General features: G+C 37.5%; 1 protein-coding gene across 2 annotated transcripts in view; it reads right to left on the bottom strand.

The window, feature by feature from the left end:
• Srbd1 (S1 RNA binding domain 1) overlaps positions 1–24,615 on the bottom strand; it is a 192,486-nt gene that overhangs the window by 158,298 nt on the left and 9,573 nt on the right. For both annotated transcript variants that reach the window (XM_070025511.1, XM_070025512.1), the window contains exons 5-9: positions 17,682–17,848; positions 14,157–14,274; positions 12,704–12,842; positions 8,163–8,259; positions 6,617–6,752 (exon numbers count right to left, since the gene is read on the bottom strand). In XM_070025511.1, coding sequence (XP_069881612.1) covers positions 6,617–6,752; positions 8,163–8,259; positions 12,704–12,842; positions 14,157–14,274; positions 17,682–17,848 — 657 coding nt within the window. The remainder of the gene's footprint in view (positions 1–6,616; positions 6,753–8,162; positions 8,260–12,703; positions 12,843–14,156; positions 14,275–17,681; positions 17,849–24,615) is intronic.

A 24,615-nucleotide genomic window follows, 5' to 3' on the forward strand; every position in this document is an offset into this window, starting at 1 on the left:
GTAGAGTGAAAGCTTTGAGCAAAAGGAGCTCAGGGGGCTGGGAATGTGACTTAGTGGTATGGTAGAGTGGTTGCCTAATATGCATGAAGCCCTGGATTTGATTCTTTAGTACCACATAAACAGAAAAAGCCGTAAGTGGCATGGTGGCTCAAGTGGTAGAGCCCTAACCTTGATCATAGAGAGGCTCAAAGACAGAGCCCAGACCCCGAGTTCAAGCCCCAGGACTGGCAAATGATAATAATAATAATAATAATAATAATAATAATAATAATAATTTGTTTATACATATTTCCGAGTAACCTATCTTCCTCATAAAGAAAACTACAGTGTCTTTTAAAAATAAAACACATAGCCGGGTGCCAGTGGCCCACACCTGAAATACTAGCTACTCAGGAGGCTGAGATCTGAGTATCTCGGTTCAAAGCCAACCCAGGCAAGATAGTACATGAGACTCTTTTTTTTTTTTTTTTTTTTGTTGATCATGGGGCTTGAACTCTGGACCTGGGCACTGTCCCTCAGCTCTTCAGCTCAAGGCGAGCGGTCTACCACTTGAGCTACAGCGCCACTTCCGGTTTTCTAGTGGTTTATTGGAGATAGGAGTCTCACGGTCTTTCCTGCCCGGGCTGGCTTTGAACCGCGATTCTCAGATCTCAGCCTCCTGAGTAGCTAGGATTACAGGCGTGAGCCACCGGCGCCCGGAGTCCATGAGACCCTTATCTCCAATAAACCACCAGAAAACTAGAAGTGCCACTATGGCTCAAGTGGTAGAACACTAGCCTCGAGCTGAAAAGCTCAGGGACAGCACCGAGGCCCAGAGTTCAGGCCCCACAATCGACAAAAATAAAAATAAAAATAAAACACGTGAAGTTAATCAGTAACATTAACAAGAAAATATTTTGGTAATCTAAAATCTTATTTTTAGATTTTACTAATTGAACATTTTTGATCATCTAGAATTAGAATATACTTTGTAATAATTATAAAAATATAATTTGTACTAAGATAAATATAAACATGCAAAATCCAAAAAGTAACCTTTTTGTAACTTCTAATTATTACTACATACTGAGTAAGACCTAGAAGAAAACTTTCCTGTAAGGTACAAGTGATTCATGCCTGTAACCCTAGCTACACAGAGAGGCTAACCCTGGAAGATCCAGTTTGAAGAAACCAGCCTAAGTAGAATATTTCTTGTATCTACCTTCAAAATAACCATCAAAAAAGCAGGACTGAAGGCATGGCTCAAGTAATTGAGTGTCACCCTGAGCAAGCAAGACCATTTAAGTCCCAGTACACTACAGTGACTACAGTGGTGGCGGGGGGAAAGAAAATGTTCAGATGCTTCCATTAATGAAGTCTACCATTTAGAGAACAATTAAAAATGCAAGAGAAGGAAAAAAAGCTCCCAACTTTAGATGAGGTCTATATTATTACCTTGATACAAAATAAGAAACAAGGCTTCCCAACTAAACTACAGGCCAATATATCTTATGAATATTAGCCGTAATCCTAGCTACTCAGGAGTAGTCATCTTAAGATCTGAGGAAAGCCAGGCAATGATGGCTCACTCCTGTAATTCTAGCTACTCCGGAGGCTGAAATCTGAGGATCATGGTTCAAAGCCAAACCAGGCAGAAAAGTCCATGACACTCTTATCTCCAATAAACCACCAGAAAACTGGAAGTGGCACTGTGGCTCATTTGGTAGAGTGCTAGCCTTGAGCTGAAGAGCTCAGGGACAGTGTCCAGGCCCAGAGTTCAAACCTCACAACCGACAAAAAAAGATCTGAGGATCACTTAGCAAACAAAATCCAGAAGCATATAAAAAAGATTTTTACACCAGGATAAAGTAGAACTTCCTCTAAGAATATCCAACTTGTTTAATATCCAAAATCAATTATTGTAATGTATCAATTAAATCAATTAAATGACTGAAAGACAAGAATCACCTGACTATCTCAGATTCAGAAATAATATTTGAGAAAATCCAGCAACTCTTCATGATACACTCAATATGAGAAACAATAGAGTTTGGGGTAGAAATTGGCATTTAAAGTACTTGAGTAGTTGGATAAAGCAAAATTACTGTAGGTGGCAGCAGTGAGCAAAAAATATGTAGTATATAAAGTCACAGGAAATGCGACATCAGTGAGAGGCAACAAAAAAGTACAGGAATGAAAGCTCTTAGGGAACAATGTGAAGGCCAACTTACAAATCCATGTGGCAGAAAAGCCCTCACTAAGGATCGATCTGGAGACAAAGAAAACAAGATGCTAACAGAAAAATGAATTTAGTAGTCAAGTATAACAGCTAGCCTCACAATACACAGAGAGGTTCCAAGCATGTTGTTCCTTTACCAGTGGACTTACATCATTTTCACTCATTTCTATATTGTGAGGTATTATATGCTAAGGTATTTTAAATGGGAGGCTGAAAAGTAAGAGTTCAGAGCTGGAGACATGAAGCCTCTGCACAGTATGGGCTGGGAAGCTATCCTTTTGACCGAGTACACTGTCCTTCCGGACTACAAAATAACCTGTAAAGTTGTTAAAACACAGGACTGTTTTTGTAAAACTGATACTTCCATAATATCTGTCTGTTTTCTCAGGCCTGAGTACTGTCATAGCCACAGGCTCTGTCAATCATCAATGTAAATTCAATCATAGAATGCATCATGTTCTAAACACACGATTCAAAAGCTGAGACCAACACAATATTTTCAAGGAGAGATTACAAAGGCTGCTTTTAACAGAATATATTTACAGGTTTTCCAAAGTTGTAACAAAAATTAGTGGTTTTTAACTATCAAATAAAAAGCAAGTTTAGCATAACTACAATGGCTCTGTCTATCTGTATGTCTGACCAGTACTGGGAATCAAAACTCAGGAGCATGCTAGTGCTATCTACTCCAGTTACTAGTACTACTAAAATTATTTAACATTATATTTCAACTGTAGACTGAAACTAGATAAGCAAATTTCACTATCCTAGAAACACTGAGAGCATGTATTACATTTGAAAAATACAGCTTTACACTATATTTATAGTAGTAAAACATTTCAAATCTTCAAAGGGCAAGGACCATGTCACCTCTACAATTGGGTAAGATCCAATGAATAGGAAGTATTCAAGAAAAGTTAAAGACTCATATGTTATGTTACAACACAAATGCAAGAAGTACTCATATGTCTTTTTTTTGTAATGATGGGAGTTAAACATTACAATACAGGTAGAAACAAAGCATTCTAACATTTTCTATCAGCCTTTCTTTTCAGTGGTGGAATGCAGGCAGGGAGGAAAATAAATATTCAATGATTTATTGAGGACTTCTAGAATTGGAAAAACATTGGCAATCTTCTGATTGCAAATCTCCCCCTTTGCTCCCAGAAGAACTAGAAAACTGATACAACAAATAAATAAAGCAACAGAGGACATCTTTAGCATTTCTAAGAGACATGGAATTACTGACATCAAATTTCTCAAAAATAATATATAAATTTCTAGAGACTGGTTGAGCAACAATATAAATATATTTAAAAAATCACTGAAGTATATGTTTAAAGTGGTTAAGATGGTACATTTTGTTAGGCATGTTTTTTTTTTTTTTAAGGAGAAATTAAGTCTTCCCGTATAAACAAAAATTACAGGAGTTTGTCATCATTATACAAATATGAAATAGCACAGAGAGTAGAATGAAAAGACATAAAACTACAGCTCAAAATCATATTAAAAAATGTAATACTGGGCTGGGAAGGTGGCTCAGTGGTAAAGTGCTTGCCTTGCATGCATGAGGCTCTGGGTTCAATTCCTCAGCACCACATAAGCAGAAAAAGCCAGAAGTGGTGCTATGGCTCAAGTGGTAGTAGAGGGCTAGCCTTGAGCTGAAGAGCTGAGGGACAGCGCCCAGGCCCAGAGTTCAGACCCCAGGACCAGCAAAAAAAAAAAAAAAGAAGGATTATGTGCCAAAAACTAAGATACCTCAGGTATTATATTGCCAGCACTGCTGAAAAAAAATTTAAAGGAGGGCTGGGAATGTGGCTTAGTGGTAGAGTGTTTGCCTAGCATGCATGAATCCTCAGTACCAAATACACAGAAAAAACCAGAAGTGGTGCTATGGCACAAGTGTTAGAGTGATAGCTTTGAGCAAAAGAATTGCAGAAATGGCGCCCAGGCACTGAGTTCAAATTGCAGAACCAGCAAAAAAAAAATAAAAATTAAAAATAAAGAAATCTTTATCATCTTTACTTCTCCCTATTCTATACTAAAATAAAGTAATAAGAGTCTTACGCTACACTAAAATAAATCCTTGCTAAAATTCATATTTGAAAATATACACATTCATTGGGGCTGGGAAGGTGGCTCAGTGGTAGAGCGCTTGCCTTGCATGCATGAGACCCTGGGTTCGATTCCTCAGCACCACATAAGCAAAAAGAAAAAAGCCAGAAGTGGTGCTGTGGCTCAAGTGTTAGTGCTAGCCTTGAGCTGAAGAGCTGAGGGACAGCGCCCAGGCCCAGAGTTCAGGCCCCACGACCGGGCCCCAAAAAATATATATATATACACATTCACCCAGGCACTGGTAGTTCACCCCTATAACACTTAGCTACCCAGGAAGCTGAGCTCTGAGGATTTCAGTTCCAAGCAAGCCCTGAACAGAAAATCTTTGAAACTTTTTTTTTCATTTTTTCATGTTTTTTTTGTTTAATGTGAAAATACCATACAGAGGGGTTGCAATTACATGAGCAAGGTAATGAGTACATTTCTTATCAAGCATTGTTGCCTCCTCCTTTGTTTCCCCTTACCATCCCTTCCTATCTCCCCCTCCTACCTCCCCCACCCCCCATCACGCCAAAGTTTGTTTTTTACATAATGTTTTGTACATCTCATTGTTGCAATGGGTCCACCTGTTTTCCTATTTAAACAATTTGTTTTTTCCCTTCCCCTCCCAAAATTTACCAACATCAAATACAGTGAAAACAGGGGTTATACCGTAGGGGAGGAACATACAAAGCAACAAAAAATCATCTTATAAATATGTTAGAAACAATCGCAAGAAAGAAAAAACATTTGAAAAAAAAAAAAGAAAAAACATTTGAGTCCTTATCTTGAGGTTCCTTTCACCTAACATCAACTTATCTGACCATTTCTGCTTGTCTCAGACATAAACAACTGCCCAATAAATAAGTGGGTTAAAGACTTACAGAGAAACTTATCTGAAGAGGAAATAAGAATGGCCAATAGACAATGCTCAACCTCCCTAGCCATAAAAGAAGTGCAAATCAAAACAATACTGAAATACCACCTCACCCCAGTTAGAATGGCTATAATCAAGAACTCTAATAACAACAGTTGCTAGAGGGGATGTGGCCAGAAGGGAACCCTACTGCATTGTTGGTGGAAGTGTAAACTTGTTCAACCACTTTGGAAAATAGTATGGAGGTTCCTCAAAAGACTCCACATAGAGCTCCCCTATGACCCAGCAATCCCACTTTGGGCATTTACCTGAATGATCACAAACAAGACCATACTAAAGCTACCAGCACAACTATGTTTATTGCAGCATTATTTACCATAGCTAAGATATGGAACCAACCCAGATGCCCCTCAGTAGATGAATGGATCAAGAAAATGTGGTATATATACACAATGGAATTCTATGCTCCATCAGAAAGAATGACATTTCCCCATTTGTTAGGAAATGGAAAGACTTGGAAAAAATTACATTAAGTGAAGTAAGCCAGGTCCAAAGAAACAGGTCCCATGGTTTCCCTTATTTTCAATAACTAGTATTTGTCTTTGAAATATGTCTTATCTCCAATTAGCTATCATAAGTAGGAAGTGGAGCAGTAGCTCAAGTAATAGAACATTAGCCTTGAGCAAAGAAAGCTCTGGGTCCTTATTTAAGCATTTTGTTATATCACTTCCCCTCCCCAAATTATAAAAATGTATATACAAGATGCAGGACACTGGAATCAGTGAAAACAGGGGTTATACCATGGGGTAAGAACATACAAAAGACACAAAAGAATCACATAGTGCATTATAAGTACATTAAAAACAATAGCAAGAAAGAACAAACCACTTGTGTCCCTATCTTGGGGTTCATTTCGCTTAACACAGGTTGACCCATTGTAACAATGAGATGTACAAGATACTATGTTGAAAATAAACTTTACAATTTCGGGTGCATAAGGGGGCGGGGGAGGAGGGGGGATGGGGTGGTGCGGGTTAGGGGGTTGGAGAGGGAAGGGATGGTAGGGGAAAAACAAAGAAGGTGGTAACAATGCTCAATAGGAAATGTACTCATTACCCTACTCATGTAACTGCAACCTCTCTGTACAGTATTTTTACAATAAAAAATACATATGGGAAAAAAAAAGATCTGGGACAAGCTGAGGCCCTGACTTCAAGTCCCAAAACCAGCAAAAAAAAAAAAAAAAAAAAAAAATTAATGGCCCTTATTAACTTTCTTAGGTCTCCAGTTCCATGCTAATATTAAAAAGGTTTCATATGAAATATATGTAGATATAAAATTCTTCAAAATCTAATACAGTAGCAAGCCAGTCCAAAATATTGTCATTATTACTACTGTTCACATGTATAAGGGGTTCCTTTATTTACCTGATGGTGGTGGATGTTCCTTATGTTACATGAAAAGTTCTGGTAGAGTAAAAACTTGTCAATATCTTTCTCGTTTACTTTTTTTGAGGACACTTTTGCCAAAGATGACTGGATACAAATACATCTATTTTGGCATCTGCCAAGAGAACAACAAAAATTTAAACTAGTATCAAATGACACTTCTGTAAAGGATACTCAAATATAAAAATGATGTTATGAATCTGTCAAAAGGATTCTGCTTATCATGCTAACATACCAAACCAAATGCCTAAATAAGTTCAGATACCATTTATAATTATCAAGTAGACCAAAACTATCTATAAGAATCTGTCCAATAAGTCATCCGTCTTTACTGAGTAAAGCAGTCACAGTCAATTAAAAGCAAAAAAAGAAAAAGAACACAAAGATGTACCAGGACAGTTTCCAAAAATGATTTATAAAACTAAAGAAATTTCAGCAACATATTCATGAAAATATATTTTTCATTTTAAGGAATTCTACTTCAATTCACTATTAGGGTCACTGTGAATCTAGAAAAGTTCTCTACCTTGTATTAACAAAAACTGACAAGCAATAGTAGTCAAGTGGCTGGCTTATCAGCTTTCCTCTACCTATAGTAATCCAGCTAGAAAAAGGGGCTAAGAGCAGGGATATAGGGCACAAGGAAACTGATACAAAATAATCTTCTGCTATGTAGCAAAAACAAACTAAATAAAGCATCAGAATATTTATAAAAATAGGGTTTTGGAGTCTTTCTTTAATGGCACAAAATCCATGAGCTCACTTGGGCTTATGGATGTCATGAAGTTGAACTGTGAAGCCATAGAAAGCTGCTTTCCCCCCATGGCTAATTTTCATCCTGAGGTCAACACTTTTATCCATACTTGACATCATGCACTGCAAGTCATCACAAAAATTAAGTAACAACGCCAGGCGCCGGTGGCTCACGCCTGTAATCCTAGCTACTCAGGAGACTGAGATCTGAGGATCAGGGTTCAAAGCCAGCCCAGGCAGTTAAGTCTGTGACATTCTTATCTCCAATAAACCACCAGAAAACTAGAAGTGGAGCTGTGGCTCAAGTGGTAGAGCGCTCGCCTTGAGCTGAAGGACAGTGTCCAGGCCTAGAGTTCAAGCCCCATGACCAACCAAAAAAAAAAAAAAAGTAACATAAAATTAAGTACATATAGTTAGCCTGTTTAAAAAGTAATGTCACCCACTCAAAATGAACACGATTCTCTCTCTTCTACATGCTGTGCAATGTGGTAGTTTTTAAACTGTGATCTGTCAGAGCCCTCCACTGAAAAGCCTCAGTATGAGAATGAGTAGGCAGAATTCCAGGCTCCCTGCCCAGAACTCAATTAAAATAAACTTTTCATTTATCTGTTTTATATATTAGGGTTCTGTTGCTTGAACAAAGAGTTCTGCTGCTGAAAAAAAAAAAAACTCTGAAAACAAAGTTTTTTAATAAACACTGGTGTTACCACTACTCACATGACCCTGAATAGCTTGAGTACAAAGCAAAAAGCTCCATAGAAGATTAACTCACAATTTCCGAATGAAGTCAAGTGTGTCTTTGTCTTTAGCAATCATATCTGCTAAAATATGCTGCACTCCTGTTTCTACATCCTGGAGTGCAGAGAGCCCTTTAGAGAAAGGATAAGAAGAACAAAAACAAAAAGTGTTAAGATTAGGCTTAAAATCTATAATTAAAATCACATTAAATTAAGTTTCAGCTAAAAAAATTAACAAGCTTAAGACAAAAAGTTATCATGGCAGTAACTAGCTTTGATAGGCAATAATTAAAACTCTGCTAGAACTCCAGAGAAGCGTTTTGTAAAGCACAGTCTGAGGAACAAACATAAGGTTGCTACATTCTCAGTTTCTGGGATTGTGATTGTCCTGTTTTATAGAACATAAAAGATGATTCTGACACTGCCAAGGAGATATCTTGAGCTACCTCTAGAGCAGTGGTTCTCAGTGGGAGGTAAAAATTAGTAATCTGGGAAGCTTTTAGTATAGCTACAAAAAGAGGTATTTTAACAAAGCTCCTTCCACAATCACAGGAAATGGATCTTTTTTTTTCTTTTTCTTTTTCTTTTTTTTTTTTTTGCTTAATACAGTCAAGGATAAATATAGTTCCAAAGATTACTATTTCAGTGAAATCAGAAAATCATATGCTTTGTTTCATAATAAAATCTTTCCAGCTACAGAATCTCTAAACCTCCACAGAAATTATGGAGAAACATTTATGGCTGCAACAAGAATTGACAAGCCAAAACTTCTTTTCACTTTGTCACTGAGGCAACTTCTTACAGACAACAGAATAAACAGCTTTGTCTCCAAGAGTACAATACAGGGATCTCCTGGTACCCTGCCCATCTGTAGCACAGTAGAGCTGTTTTAGTTTTGTGCCAATACTGAGGCTTGAACTCTGGGCCTCTTGTTCGAAACTAGCATTCTACCACTTGAGCCACAGCTCCAGGTTTTTGCTGGTTAACTGGAGATAAGAGTCTCATTGATTTGTCTACCCAGGTTGGCTTTGAACCACAACCCTCAGATCTCAGCCTCTTGAGGTATTATAGCTCTTTGATTCATACCAAACTCTTAAATTCTTGGTCCATGGCAAGCAAGCAGTGTGTTCCACTAGGGAGGCGGGGAATGAAATATCTGATTTCTTAAATACTTCTTTCACAAATGATGCATTTACATAGTATACATAAGGCCCAATGTTCAATCTGACAGGGAGTGGGAAAAAGGGATAGAGGAGTGGGGAAAGGAGAGAGATAGGAGAGAAGGGAAGAGGGGAAAAGAAAAGAGAGGGAGAGAGAGATGAAGAGAGAAGGAGAGAGATGGACACTGAGTAAGACTCACAGAATTGATAGCGATCACGTATGCGTGTGGCACAAAGACCAAGCTGGAAATACATTCCAAACTAAAAACAGTACCTAGTTTCTTTACAATTAGTTACACTTCTACATTTGTAATCAGCATAAAAGAAAGACTGAACAAAACAAAGTCCAAGTCCTGGTACATCTGCAAGTACCAGTCAGGTGTGAAACTTGACTATCCATATGATCAGAAGAACCACTTTCTGTCATCCATCATCATGTATCCCAGGAGCATCAGCACATACAAAAATCAAAAGCAGAATGCTTATCAAAAACCTACCCAGCAGGAACTCAATCTGTGTGAGAACCAAGGAGACCTTTAACAGAGGAAATAGGGAGCAAAAGGAAAAGAAATCAGCCATAGGGAGAAACCTCAAGCTCTAATCCTCAATTCTAATGAAACCCATCATGATGGGCAGATGCTTCCCACCATGGTTAACCTTAAGGACTGGCTATTCCACCTCAACTACTAGTAAGATATTAAATGTTACAACTATTTGAAAATCTAACTATAAACAAAGATTAAAGATTAAGCAAATCTGAATTTTAATCATTACAACCCATTTCTAAATCGAAATAATGTTATTTTGTCTTTTCATCATTGTCTTTCCCAAACATAAAATGTATATCAAATATTCATTATTTTACAGATACATATACTCAATTTTTAATCACAAATTTATACTTGCTGGATTATTTAAAGTAAAAAAGTGCTACATTATATTATGATTCTCTACAGGTAAATACACAGTATAAATTTTGTTATCATATACTGCCCCCTACTGACTTTTATGTCTCCCAGCCAGAAGAATCAACAGAGACCCCCAAGGAAACTACAATTGGGATGGAGAATAGACAGGTCAAAGTTGCAACAAATGTGCAGTTGGTTAGGCTGAATAAATCTCAAGATCTAAAGTTCAGTGGGAAAAGTTTAGTCCATAATACTGTATTGTATACTGGAAATCAGCTAAGAGGAAATACACCTTCATAGGTGTTCTTCCCACAAACTTTAAAAAAAAAGTGAGATAATGATTATTATGTGTACAACTGTTTGACTATAATCCCAACACTTAGATGAGGAAAACAGAAAGTTTACAAGTTCAAAGCCAGACTGATTATGTATGAGATACTTCAAAGTAAAAATAAAGGGCTGGGAAGGTGGCTCAGTGGTAGAGTGCTTGCCTTGCATACATGAGGCCCTGGGTTCAATTCCTCAGCACCACATAAACAGAAAAAGCCGGAAGTGATGCTGTGACTCAGCACTAACCTTGAGCTGAAGAGCTAAGGGACAGCACCCAGGCCCAGAATTCTGGCCCCATGACTGACAGAAAAAAAAAAAAAAAAGTAAAAATAAAATAAGAGAAGCAGGACTCAAGTGTGGCTCAAGTAGTAGAGTACCTTCCTAGAAAGCACATACTCTGAATTCAAACCCCAGTACTGACCCCCCAAAAAAAGTTTTTTAATTCATTTCAGAAATAAAATAATAGCTTTAAAAATACATGAGAATCTTTTTAACTATGCAATATGAAGGATTTTTTTAAATAAATTAATAAAACTAAGACCTAAACTGGGTACCAATGGCTCATGTGTATACTCCTAGCTACTCAGGAGGCTAAGATTTGAGGATCTTCATTTGAAGCTAGCCCAGGCAGGAAAGTCCCTGGGAAATGCTTATCTCTAATTAACCACTTAAAAACCAGAAGAGGTACTGTGGCTTAAAGTTACCACTTTGCTCAAGAGCACTAGACTTGAGCAAAAAGAACTCTGGGACAGTGCCCAGGCCCTGAGTTCAAGCCCCAAAACTGACAAAAAAAAAAAAAACAACTAAGACCTTCCATTTGCCAAAAGATGCCATAAAGTTATAAACTAAGAGAAAAAACTTGCAACACACATTAACAAAACGTATCTTTAAAATAATTACAATTAATAAGAAAAATAATGGGCAAGAATAATGGGCAAGCAACCAAAACAGGAACTTTATCAAGAAGAAAGATGAATGAATGGCTAACCAACAGTCTGTCAAAATCTGCTTGATTGCCGGGAGCCAGTAGCTCATGCCTGAAATCATAGCTACTCAGGAGGATCAAGGTTCAAAGCCAGCCTGGGCAGAAAAGTCTCTATGAGGCTGGGATTTGAGGATCAAAGTTTGAAGCCAGCCCAGGCAGAAAAGTTCCTGTGAGACTCTTATCTCCAATTAACCACTCAAAAAAACTGAAGTGGAGCTGTGGCTCAAAGTAGTAAGAGTGCCAGACTTGAACAAAAGAGCCCTGAGTTCAGCTGGGCGCCACTGGCTCATGCCTGTAATCCTAGCTGCTCAGGAGGCTGAGATCTGAGGATTGAGGTTCAAAGCTAGCCCGGGCAGGAAACTCCGTGAGACTCTTATCTCCAATACACCACCAGAAAACCGGACGTGGTGCTGTGGCTCAAGCTGTAGAACACTTGCCTTGAGCTGAAGAACACAGGGACAGTGCCCAGGCCCGGAGTTCAAGCCCCACGACCGACAACAACAACAACAAAAAAAAAGCTGCTTGATGTTTATTACAATTGTTTATTCTACTAAGCCATTTCTCTAGCCTGTTGTTTTTTTTTCCCCACTGTTTTTAGGATACATTTTTATTTCCCACCTGGGCAGATTCCTGGACTGCAATCTACCCTTAAGGCTCTTCATAACTTCTAGGATAATAGACAAGAGCCATCACATCTAACTTCCTTCTACAGAGATGGAATCTCATTGCTCTCAGACTTTTCTGCCTCAGCTGGCAGTCCTACAGTCCTACTCTCAGCTTCCCACAAAGCTTGAGATTATATGATCCATATACAACACTGCCACCCAGTTATGGGTTGAGAAGGGGGTCTTGTCAACTCTTCTGCCTTGGCTGGCCCTGAACTTCAATTTTTCTGATCTCAGTTTCCCACGTAGTTAGATTATACTATCTGACAAAGCATCACCATTACCCAACTGCAATGGTTGATTCTTTTAGCTGCTTTACATTCTTATACATCCAACATTCTTTTGCATATTACTTACAAGACCATTTTTTAGTGTAAGTTTTTTAATTATAAGAAAGGCAAAAAGGAAGGAAGGAAGAAATAGAGGGGACAAGGGAGTGAAGAAAAACAGAAAAATAAAAGAGAGAAAGAGGGAGGAAAAAAGTTGGTTGGGGGGGTACAGGCTGATGTTTTTAAGTAAAGCTTCTACCTTTAACACCAGGCCTGATATAAGACAGCAGATTGAGCCCCGCTGGATTCTGGAGTAGGGTCAAGGCTGCTCCTTCTAATCCCAATTGCTTTGCTCTTTGGGCTTTGGTGCCTTTGCTTCCAGTTTTATATGGAGCAGACTAGGGAGGAAAAAAGGCAGATATTGAACAATAGGGTTCAGTTTTAAAAGCTAAAAAATTAAAAGCTAAAAACTATGATGTAAGATTAGAGAACATGCTGCGAATGCTAATAATGTCCTCTTCTCAGCTTTGTCTTCTTTGGAGGCAAATTCTTGATTAACTAGTTAAGTATCTATAAGAGGTAAATGTATGCCTTTCTGATGCGTTAAGTTTTTTTTTTACATTCTTAGTTATTTGTTTAGCTTCCCTTATCTTAAAATTCTTTGTGTGGACTACAAGCCTCTCTCAACTCAAGCCAGCTCTTCTAAATGTTGCCTTGTATTCATACAACTATTTCTTAGGCCACATGCTCTCCTGAACCCACCACTATCTGACTTCTCTTCCCACACACCCTGCTGTGAGAAATATCACATAGATCCCTGACAATTCCCTAATTACAAAATACAGTTTTTCAATTCTTATCTTGTACTGATAATTACCTCCTTCTGAAACCCTTTCCCTACAGTTCTACCTACCATCACCTCTGGATTCTCCTTATACTTCTTCAATTTTCCTATCTCTTAGGTTTCCCCTTGCTCATTCATACCTCAAAAGTTGATGTGTCCCAATAGTTGACTCTGACCTGCTCACTCAACACACTCTGCTTCAGAGAATAATTCCATCATCACAGTTTCCAATACAATCCCCCACAGTATTCATGGGGGACTGGTTTCAGGAAAACCTTACCAAAATCTGAGGATGCTCAAGAATCTTACATAAAATGGCATAATATTTTCATATAATCTGCGCTTCATCCTGTATACTTTAAATCATCCCTAGATTACATATAACTCATAAAACAATCTAAACACCTAAGATTATATAAACAGTTGTTATTGTTTAGGGAATGATAACAAAATTCTATATGGTCAATAAAGACAATTTTTTTCAAATATTTTCAACTCATGCTTGGTTGAACACATGGATGTGGAACCCACAAAACTAACTAGAGGATAAATTACCTACTAGCTGAAGATACTAAGATCTTCAGCGTGAAGACAGGCTATGTCTCCAATTCAGCTCCCACCCTAAGCTTCAAATTTGTACAATCTACTCTCCTTCCCATTTGACTACAAATTCCTTGAGGAGAAGGACTACATATTATCTATATTTATAACATAAAAAAGAAAGCAACTGATATTTATAGAACCAAAGAAAAGTATCTTTATGAATTAAATAATGGGAGCTAATGACCTCTGCTTTTTATACATAGGTCTTTTTTAGTTATAAAAAGACCCAAGCCATACCATTAAGAAATTTTTTAAAGTTCCTTACCACATGCTCTAGCTCTTCAAAAGTTTTACAGTTCAGCAAGGCTTTTAACAAGCACTCAGACATCTTCCCCTCCTTCTTGATTTTCTGGATTGTACTATAAGCCTTCTTGGCTACAGCCCTGAAAATTAAAAATGTTTATAAGGTATACCAAACCTATACACCAAATGTTCTCAGGCAAAAAGAAACAGGCTCCATTGGGGGTAAAGGGGTTAACTAACAGGAGGAGATTGGGATAACAAGGAAAGTGAATAAGAGAGAGCTAAGACCGAAACAGACTGTATATATGAGTAGTGTATAATTAATGTATGCTAATTTAAAAAGCTCTTTTTGAATCTATCTTACATTCATATAAAAGTTACAGATAAAAAAGAAACCTTTTAATCTGGGTCTTGACAATAACATCACCCTCATGTAAATAATCTAAAAAAAAAAATCACAACATACCCATAAATACCAGATAATTAATACTGATATCCTACTACTACCACAGACCTGAGTCTGACTGTGTTAGTCATGTCCTTTGTAGTAAATTCACTTGGAAATCTTAAGTTTCATGTAGCTTCCATGTATCTATTCTTTTTTAAGATGAAACAGTATTTCAGGCTTCTCTTGATTTGTAAAACCTTGAGTTTTGAATGCTATAGGTCAGTTATTTTGTAAAATGTCGACAGTTTGGATTCCTCTGATATTTCGTTACAATTAAATTGATGTGGTACTCCTTTGAAGACATATATGATCTTATTAAGTAGCTGATGATTTTTATTTGTCTCATTACTAATTAGCCAATCATTTGTCTAAAGTGGCATCTGTGGGTTTCTACACATTTGTAATTAATATTGTGTAGGAAGCTACTTTGAGACCATTTAATTATCACATTACTCATTAAGCTTTCTATTTATTCACTGATTTATTTAGCACTATAGACTCATGGCTTATAATGACTATAATCACCTATTTAGACTCAGATTGTCCTAATGTGGCCAGCTATTGTATCCTTCTGAAAGGTCCTCTTTGAACTTTGGGCACTTCCTTATTCTCTATCACAGGACATTCCCGGTTCAACTTTCACTTTCCCTGTCCCAGCCCTGAAATCAGAGAACCTGCACTTAGAAAGCAAGTTATAGGTACTAGGCTCACTGCTATAGTACTATCACTGCTTAGCACAGATACACTTAGAATCCATGGTTGGTTTCTAAATACCATTCTCCACTAAAAGGAATCAGCACTGCATGTAGAAAACCTGCCTTCAGGAGTAAGCACAGGGATTAACATACAAGTAGGAACTAAGGCAGACACATTAGTTTTCCAAATTTACAATAGTTCTTCCCTGAAAGTGTACAAATCCTATTGTTATACATAATGCATCTCAATCCATTCCATTTCTGTTCCTAATAGTGGTACTGGCAAATTGATAGACAAAAGTTAGAGATAATAATGTGAATTATTAAAAATAATAGAAAAGAAAATCATATAAAAAAACTAAAGGCACAAGATTTTCAATTAAAGAAAAGAAAATGCAAACTTTATACTGAAACTCATATATCTTTTATAGTCCTGGTACCATGAAACTGTTTTTGAGGTCTAAAAATCACTATAGTTATTCTGACAAAAGGCCAATGTCCAGTTGGTCTACATATAAAAAAGATGAGTGACAACTTTAAAGCAATTGTGGAGAAAAAAAATCTCTTTTTTTCTATTTTAGTGCTAGCACTAGAGTTGAACTCACTGACACCCTACCACTTGAGCCATACATTCCCAGTTCCAGTTTTTTGCTGGTTAACAGGAGATAAGAGTCTCATAGATTCTTCTGCCATGGCTGGTTTCAAACCTAAATTCTCAGATCTTAGCCTTCTGAATAGCTAGGATTAAAGGCATGAGTCATAAGCTTCTGGCTCTAATTGATTTTCTAATAGCAGCCCATACTAAGAGATATATTTTCTGGCTGGTACTACTGGCTCATGCCTGGAATCCTTGCTACTCAGGAGGCTGAGATCTGAGGATACTGGTTAAAAGCCAGCCCAGCAGGAAAGTCCATGAGACTCATATCTCCAATCAATCACAACAAAGCTGGGAGTGGAGCTGTGGCTCAAGTAATAGAGCATCAGCTTTGAGCAAAAAAAGCTAAGGGACAGTACTCCCAGTACTGGTTTGAAAACAGATAGATAGATAGATAGATAGATAGATACATACATACATACATACATACATACATACATACATGGAATATAAATATAATTGAAACAATGTTGCATTAAGTAACATTTACCTTTACCATATGAAGTACACTCTTTTTTTTATTTTATTTTATTTTTTTTTTTGGGTCCGGTCATGGGGCCTGAACTCTGGGCCTGGGCCTGGCCGCTGTCCCTCAGCTCTTCAGCTCAAGGCTAGCGCTCTACCACTTGAGCCACAGCGCCACTTCCGGCTTTTTTCTTTTTGCTTATGTGGTGCTGAGGAATCGAACCCAGGGCCTTGAGCATGCAAGGCAAGCGCTCTACCACTGAGCCCTCTCTTTTTTTTATTTTTGCATGAATAAGGACCACTATTTGAATAAACCTTCTGAATAATATGGTTCTGTTTCATGGTCTTCAAAAGCATATTGTTTCCTTCCTTCTGGGCGGTACTAAGGTTGTGAACTCAGGGTCTTATACATGCTAAGGAGGCATTGTACTGCTTGAGCCCAGTCTGCTAGTTCCTTTGTGCATTTCAAGACAGGGTTTCAATTTTATGACTGGGCCAATCTGGATTATAATCTTATTTGTGCTCCCTTTTGTCACTGGGATAACAGATACACACCATTGGTCCCAATCACTATACTTCCCCCATAGCTTAGAACAAGTGTACTCTGTCATTGACTGAGATGGAGTCTTAAGAACCTTTACCCCAGGCTAGCCTCAAACCACAATCCCTTGATCTTTGCTTCCCATGTAGCCAGAATTACAGTCTTGAGTAAATGCATCAAACCTGAACACATATATCTGAGTTAATATAGTATTTCTAGAAGCATATTCTTTAGTGTACTTTCCATAATATAACCACATAGAACTTAAATTTCACTGAGTAAATTATCATTACCCTTTTAAAAATTCAAAAAAGCAATATATTTCCTAACAAACTCTTTGAAAATATTCTCCAGCTGATAAAGAAGAACATCATTAGCTTAGACTAAAATATATTTAGTTGAAGGCTTAGACTAAAACAACTTCCTGAGTTCCCTAACAGTCCTAGCATTGCCATTATGCTCAATCACTCTTATGAGAGAAGGTAACATTCACACTGAGGAACACACATTCACTACAAACCATGTTTCTGTTGATACACACCTAACTTATGTATATACACACTAATAGAGTGTCTCCATGCACCCTTTATTAAGTAAAATAGATCCGAATTTCCTAATAATTCAGGGAAACAAAATACTGGAGCTGTCAAAACTAAAGTTGTCCATTTCTCCCGTAATTCTCCTCACTAGCCCATATGGCTTCTGTCTCATGAATTAGCCTCATTCCTTCCCAAGTTTCTTACCGTAGCTCCTCTAGTGTTTGTTGAACTTCTCGCAAGGAATCAGCATCAAGGTTATTAATGAGCTCTTTCCGGTAGCGTATAATAAAGGGAAGTGTATTATCATCATTAAGGAGACGAATGATGTTGGCACAAACCCAGAATTCAATATTAGTTCTTTCAGATAAAACCTGCAAATTAAAGTTATATAGTAATTTACAATAAAAAAAAATCAAGCATCTATGTTATTATGTATAGTTTCAAATACAGTCTTTTTTTAGGGAGGGTGTCACCAGGATGCCTATACTGGCTTCAAACTTATGATCCTCTACCTATATTCCCAAGCACTGCGATTACAGACATAAACTACCATAACTCAATCTCAAATATAGAATTAAACACTGTTCAACTACTCAGAAACCACTTAGTGTGGCTTTAGATAGATAGATAGATAGATAGATAGATAGATAGATAGATAGATAGATAGATAGATAGATAGATTACACACATGTACTATCAATCATATTGGCAAAAGTTATCCTACTGATTCAATAAAATCCAGTCCAAAATCTGTAATGCTTAATAAATGTACTCTTTAATAATACAATGGTATTCTCTTCATATCTCACAGAGACAACAAAAATCAAGGAGTTGGTAACTCACTGTGTCATCATGAATACAAGAAAAAGGTAAAGATTGGTAAAGGTGAAAGATATAACCTCTGGAGGAAGGGCATCTTGGCAAAATCTATAAAAAATTATAACACTTGGACTCTTTGACCCAGCAGTTCTAGTCCTGAAAAATTCATCCTGATATTCCCAGGATTCATCCTGATCTTTTCTTTCCTTTTTTCATAGCACTATTAGGGTTTTTCTAGGCAGACACTTACTACTTAAACCATACCTCTAGCTACTCTATTTCTTAATTTGTTTTTCAGAAAGGTTCTCATGCTAACTTTTCCAGGCTTGTCTCAAATCACATTTCAATCTGCTTGTCTCTTAATCCCAGAGTAGCTGGATTTACAGGGCATATCACCACATTCAGTGTAAATGAATTATGGCTTTTTTTCCCCCTAGTGCCAGTCCTGGGACTTGAACTCACTAGCCTGGGTACTGTCCCTAAATTTTGTTGCTGAAAGCTAGCACTCTAGAGCCAAAGCTCCACTTTAGACCTTGTAGTTGTTAATTGGAGATAAGGGTGTTACAGACTTCCTGCCTGAGCTGGCTTCAAATCCCACATCTCAGAACTCATCCCCAGAGTAGCTAGGATTACTGGTGTGAACCACCCATGCCCAATAATGATGATATTTTTTTAAAGAACTATTTTAGTATACTAAAAATTACTATCTACATTTACATTAATAAACTAGTTAAATAAATTATGATATGCACATATAGAAGAACATCATTCAATTTTTTTTTTTCTGTACTAGGATTTAAACTCAGGTCTTCAAGCTTGTTTGGCTGATACTCTACCACTGGAGCCACACATCCAGCCCTGTCTTTTCTGGTTATTTTGGAGATATGTCTATCAGAGTGTCTGCTGGGTTAGCTTTGAACCACAATCCTCCATACCTTTGCGTCCTGAATAACTAGGATTACAGGTATGAGCCACCAGTGTCCAGATCCATGCATCCATTTAAGAATATAAAGCAGCTCTACATGAACTGACATGGAATGATTCACAAGGAGGAGGAGCACAGCTTGCAACCAGGAAAGATAACTGATTAACTGAGGATTAGGAGAGGATCTGTCTGTATTTTTCTTTAATTTTCTAGCATGCATTTATACTTGTCAAAATAAATATTATTTAAAGAAATAAACATTATTTAAGTCTTAGCAAACTGTGCATAGCAGGAAAAAATATAGTAAAGTCAGCCTAGAGAAGAAAATGAATATAATGCAATTGCAATAACTATCATAAAAATCTAGCAACTTTTTCAAAGTAAAAAACAAAGGAGTGAGCTCTATTGTTTCAACCTTGATGCCCAAGAGTTGCCAAAATTTGAAGAAAAAAGAAATCTAGAGGAAAATTATTAAAGAAGTATAATCAGCTCATTAACACAATCCAGATATAGAGTACACTGAATTCCAAAATTTCAAAATGAAATAAATTGCTGATTACAGAAACAGTACAAGATGCCATTCTGTGGGGATCTTACATCTGGAAGCTCTCAAAACATGAGGATCCTGCCAATTGCCAGAACATGGATGGGTCTAGAGAGCATTATGTTAAGTGAAGTTAAGTCACTTACAGAAAAAAAAGAAAAAGAGGGCTGGGAAGGTGGCTCAGTGGTAGAGTGCTTGCCTTGCATGCCTGAGGCCCTGGGTTCGATTCCTCAACACCACATAAGAAAAAAGAAAACCCATGGTTTCCCTTATTTGCAATATCTAGTATAGGTATGAGTCAAGCGGAAAAGGTCAGATAATGTGATGTTAGGAAAATGAACCCTTAAATATGTATTTTAATGTTTTCGTTTCTTTCATGCATGTGTTTCTAACGCATTTATAAGATTATTTCTTTGTTGCTTTGTATGTCCCTCCCCCACAGTGTAACCCCCGCTTTCACTATATTTGATGTCAGTATAACATGTGGAGGAGATGGGGACAAACAAGTCGTTTAAGGATTCAGGTGGACCTGTTGCAACAATGAGAAGTACAAAATGTCATGTCAAAACCAGCTTTACAATGTCGGTGTGGGGGGGGAGGGGGGTATAATTGGGTGGGGGGAGGGGGGTAAAATTGGGTGGGGGGAGGGGGGAGGCGGGGAAGGGAAGTGAAGGGTAAACAAAGGAGGAGGCTGCAATGCTTGGTAAGAAATGTATGCATTATCCTGCCCATGTAATTGTAGCCCCTCTGTACAGTATGTTCTCAAATAAAATACAATTAAAAAAAAAAAAAGCCGGAAGTGGTGCTTTGGCTCAAGTGGTAGAGAGCTAGCCCTGAGCTGAAGAGCTGAGGGACAGCGCCCAGACCCAGAGTTCAGGCCCAACGACCGGACCCCCCCCCCAAAAAAAAAGAAAAAAGAAAACAAAAAACATTACATGAAGCAGGGTGCCCATGGCTCACTCAGGAGGCTGAGATCTGAAGATCATGGTTCAAAGCCAGCCTGGACCTGGAAAGTCCATGAGACTCTCCTCTCCAGTAAATTACTCAGACAAAGCTGGATATGGTGCTGTGGGTCAAGTGGTAGCCTTAAGCTAAAGTGCTAGCCTTAAGATAAAAGAAGCTCAGTGACAGCGCCCATGCCTAGGACTACCAAAAAAAAGAAAGAAGAAAAATCATTACATGGTTTCACCTGCACATGGAATCTTTGAGAAAATGGTAATAGAATAAAATGGTGGTTAAAAGGAATAAGGAAAAGAAAATGAGAGATGTAGATCAAACAATTCAAAGTAGCAGATAAGAAGATATGGCATATATGACATGTGACATGTGTGCCATATATGTTATATGGCATGTGTAACATGGTGCCATGCATGACATGTGACATGCCACATGCAACAGGTGTGACATATGCCCTATGTGTGATGTGTATGACATATGTGACATGATGTGGCATCTATGACGTGTAGCAAGTAAGAGACATGTGTAAAATATGATGTGTGGCATGTGTGACATACGTGACGTGTGATGTGTGCAGCTTGTGTAACATCTGACATGTATGTCACATATGACAAATGACATGTGACATGTATGGTATGTGTGGCACGTGTGGCCTCTATGGCATGTGACTGTGTGGCATAGATGACGTGTGTAACATGTATGCCATGTGTGGCACAGATGACAAAATGTGAAATGTAGGACATGTGACATGCATGATCCTTTGGCATGCATGACATGTATGTTGTATGTAGTGTGTATGATATGCGTATCACATGTGACCTGTAATGTGTAGAATTGTGATATGTGACATGTGACCTGTATGTTGTGTGGCATGTGTGGCATGTGTGATATTCGTATGGCATATGTGACACATATGGTGTGTGAAACATGCATAGCATGTGATGTGTATGTGGCATGTGGCATGTGGCGTGTATGACCTTCCATGTGTGACATGTGCTACATATAAGACATGCATGACATATGACCTGCGTCACATGTGATATGTTGCATGTATAACATGTGTGCCCTGTGTGGCATATTGACACAAATGGCATGTATGGAATGTGGCATGTGTGGAAGTTGTATGAGATGGCATGTGTGATATGTGCTACACAAAATGTGACATGCATGACACAAGTGACTTGTGGTGCATGGTATGTTTGACATATGTGGCCATGTGTGGTGTGCAACATATATGACACGTGTAGCATTGTGGTTTGCATGTGGTATGCATGACATGTGACACATGACTGTGTGATATGCATGGCACTGTATGGTGTATGTGACATACATGGCATACATGACACTCATGTGGCATGTGCAACAAGTATGGCATGTGACATGTGCCATATGTGGTATACTGGTGCATGTGGCATTCATGACAAGAGTGAATATGATGTGAATGGTATGTATGACATGTGGTGTGCATGGCATGACATGTGCAGAGCATGTGGCAGGTATGCCATGTGTGATATATGGCATGTGTACCATGTGATATGTATGACATGTGATGTGTATGTCATACATTACATATGACATGTGTTGCATATGACATGTGTGATGTGACATATTTTTATTTTTATTTTATTTTATTTTTGATCACTGTATTATATTCATGTTGTAAATATCCCAATGAAATCCTTTTGTACAATTCCTCTATGCTAATACTATTTTTCAAAGGAAAACAGGGGGGAAAAAAACCAACCATGTTTTAGATCTCCAAGTACTTAGGGATTGTCTGCTTCACTTTCTATAATTAATATCTAGTTTTATTCTACTGTTATGAGAGCATATTTGATTTTACTTACTTTTTTTAATTTGTTAAAATGTGATTTCTAGTGCAGAAATGATCTACAGTAATGGTTCCACTGAGCTTGACAATGATTTGTGTTCTGCTATTGTTTTATAAAATACTCTGCAATGTAAGTGCTCTTCAATCTAAATATGCCTTTTTTTACCTATTTTCTACCTGCTGACTCTTTCGATTACTAACTGGGATATTGAAATTTCTAGGTATTATAAAGAATCTATTTCTTTCTGTAGTTCTGTAATTTTTTTCTCACTCATTTGGTAATTTACTGGGCACTTGTGAATTAAAGCCTTTTACATCTTCTTGCATACATATGTGTACATAATTTTATGTGTACATAATTATATGTGTACATAATTATGAAATGTACATAATTATGAAATGTCTTTTTAATTCGTGATTATTTTCCTTGCTCTGAAGTCTGATTTGCTTGAAATTAATAAAGGCTCTTCAGCTCTGTTCTAGTAAACAAAAAAAAAAAAAGATATATACAATGACAAAATTATGGTGTTTTAGGGAATTTTTGTTAGATAAGCAGATTCTGGCTACTTGTTACAAAAAAGTAACTGTGAATTGATAGACATGTGTATCTGATTTGCTATAGCAACCAATTTACTAGCTATATGTATTATGTAAGCTTCAACCATTATACAATAAAACTTAGAAAAAGCAATAAATTTTATGAGTACTATTATTATTCTCATGTAGAGACAAAATTACGTCCTAAATAAATTAAACTGCCCCAGTCCCACAAGCCATATAAATTCTTCAAAAATTTAATCTCTACACAGAGTAAGATGGTTTTTCAAGCAAAAATACTCTTTTGAGCACTACTGCAGAGAACACACTGTGTCTTTATACTGCCCTCTAGCTGTCAAAACTTACTCAGAAAAACTGTTTCCAAAGCATCCCAAGATTGAATTCCCTTCTCCCAGAAGATAAAGAATACATGTGGGCATTAGCAAACTATCTTTTTCATCATCCATACATCATCTTAAAAGAACATCAAAATTCAATGACACTGAATGGAATTAGGAGGATTTTCTATTCACTCCCAAATAAGCCATTAGGCATCTTCCTTCTTAAAAACTATTGATTCCACCTGTCCTCTCTACCTACCTGTTTATATCACCTATCTTATTATACAAAGTATTGTTTCCTCAACAATTGAAAAAGGAAAACCTAAGAATATATATGCAGTTAGAAATCAGAAGTATAATTATATAACCAACTTACAAGTCAAGAAACAAGAGTCCCCCTTCAAATCCTTTTCCAATTCTCTTTTTCCTTTCTTACAACCACTCTTCTGAGGCTTAAAACTCGATTGAGTATTGTCCCTCAGATTTTTTTTTAAGGCTAGTGCTCTATCACTAAGTCACAGGCCCCTTCTGGTGTTTTTGAGTAGTTTAATAAAGATAAGAGTTTCACAGACTTTCCTGCCCCAGCTTCCTGAGTAGTTAGGATTACAGGCATGAGGCACTAGTGCCTGCACTTTTCTGATTTCTAACTAAGTACATTAGGAACAAGGGGAAACTGAGGGGGGGGGAGGGAGAAGGGAGGAAAAGCAAGCCAGCCTTCAAGGTAAACTTGGTGTAGGTGGTCTATGACTCATACTTTGAAAACTCTGCCTATCCATCTAAATGAATAAAGAAAAAGAAGACATAGAAAGAAGCTTAATTATACTGTTTCTTCAAGGTACTGGAGTATTTAGTTGAGGAAGGAAAATGAGAGAAAAGTTGTGAAGCACCATTCCATTCCTTAGTAGGCTGGAGAGAGAAAAATATGTATGATTAAAAATGATTGGCGACATTCTGTTAGTAGGTAATAGTAACAGCAGCATAGATAAAGAAATTCCTACTGGACACTGGTGGCTCACATCTGTAATCCTAACTATTTGGGAGGATGAGATTGAGAGGATCACAGTTCCAGGCCAGTCTGGACACATACATGAGACCCCAGGCCTAGTGGCATACACCAGTTGCATGGGTAGCTAAAATTGGGAGGATCATGGTTCCAGGGCAGCCTAGAAAAAAGTCCACAGAAC

The sequence above is a fragment of the Dipodomys merriami genome, unplaced genomic scaffold (assembly GCF_024711535.1).
Source record: "Dipodomys merriami isolate MVZ:Mamm:240054 unplaced genomic scaffold, mDipMer1.0.p SCAF_17, whole genome shotgun sequence".
Classification (NCBI taxonomy): domain Eukaryota; kingdom Metazoa; phylum Chordata; class Mammalia; order Rodentia; family Heteromyidae; genus Dipodomys; species Dipodomys merriami.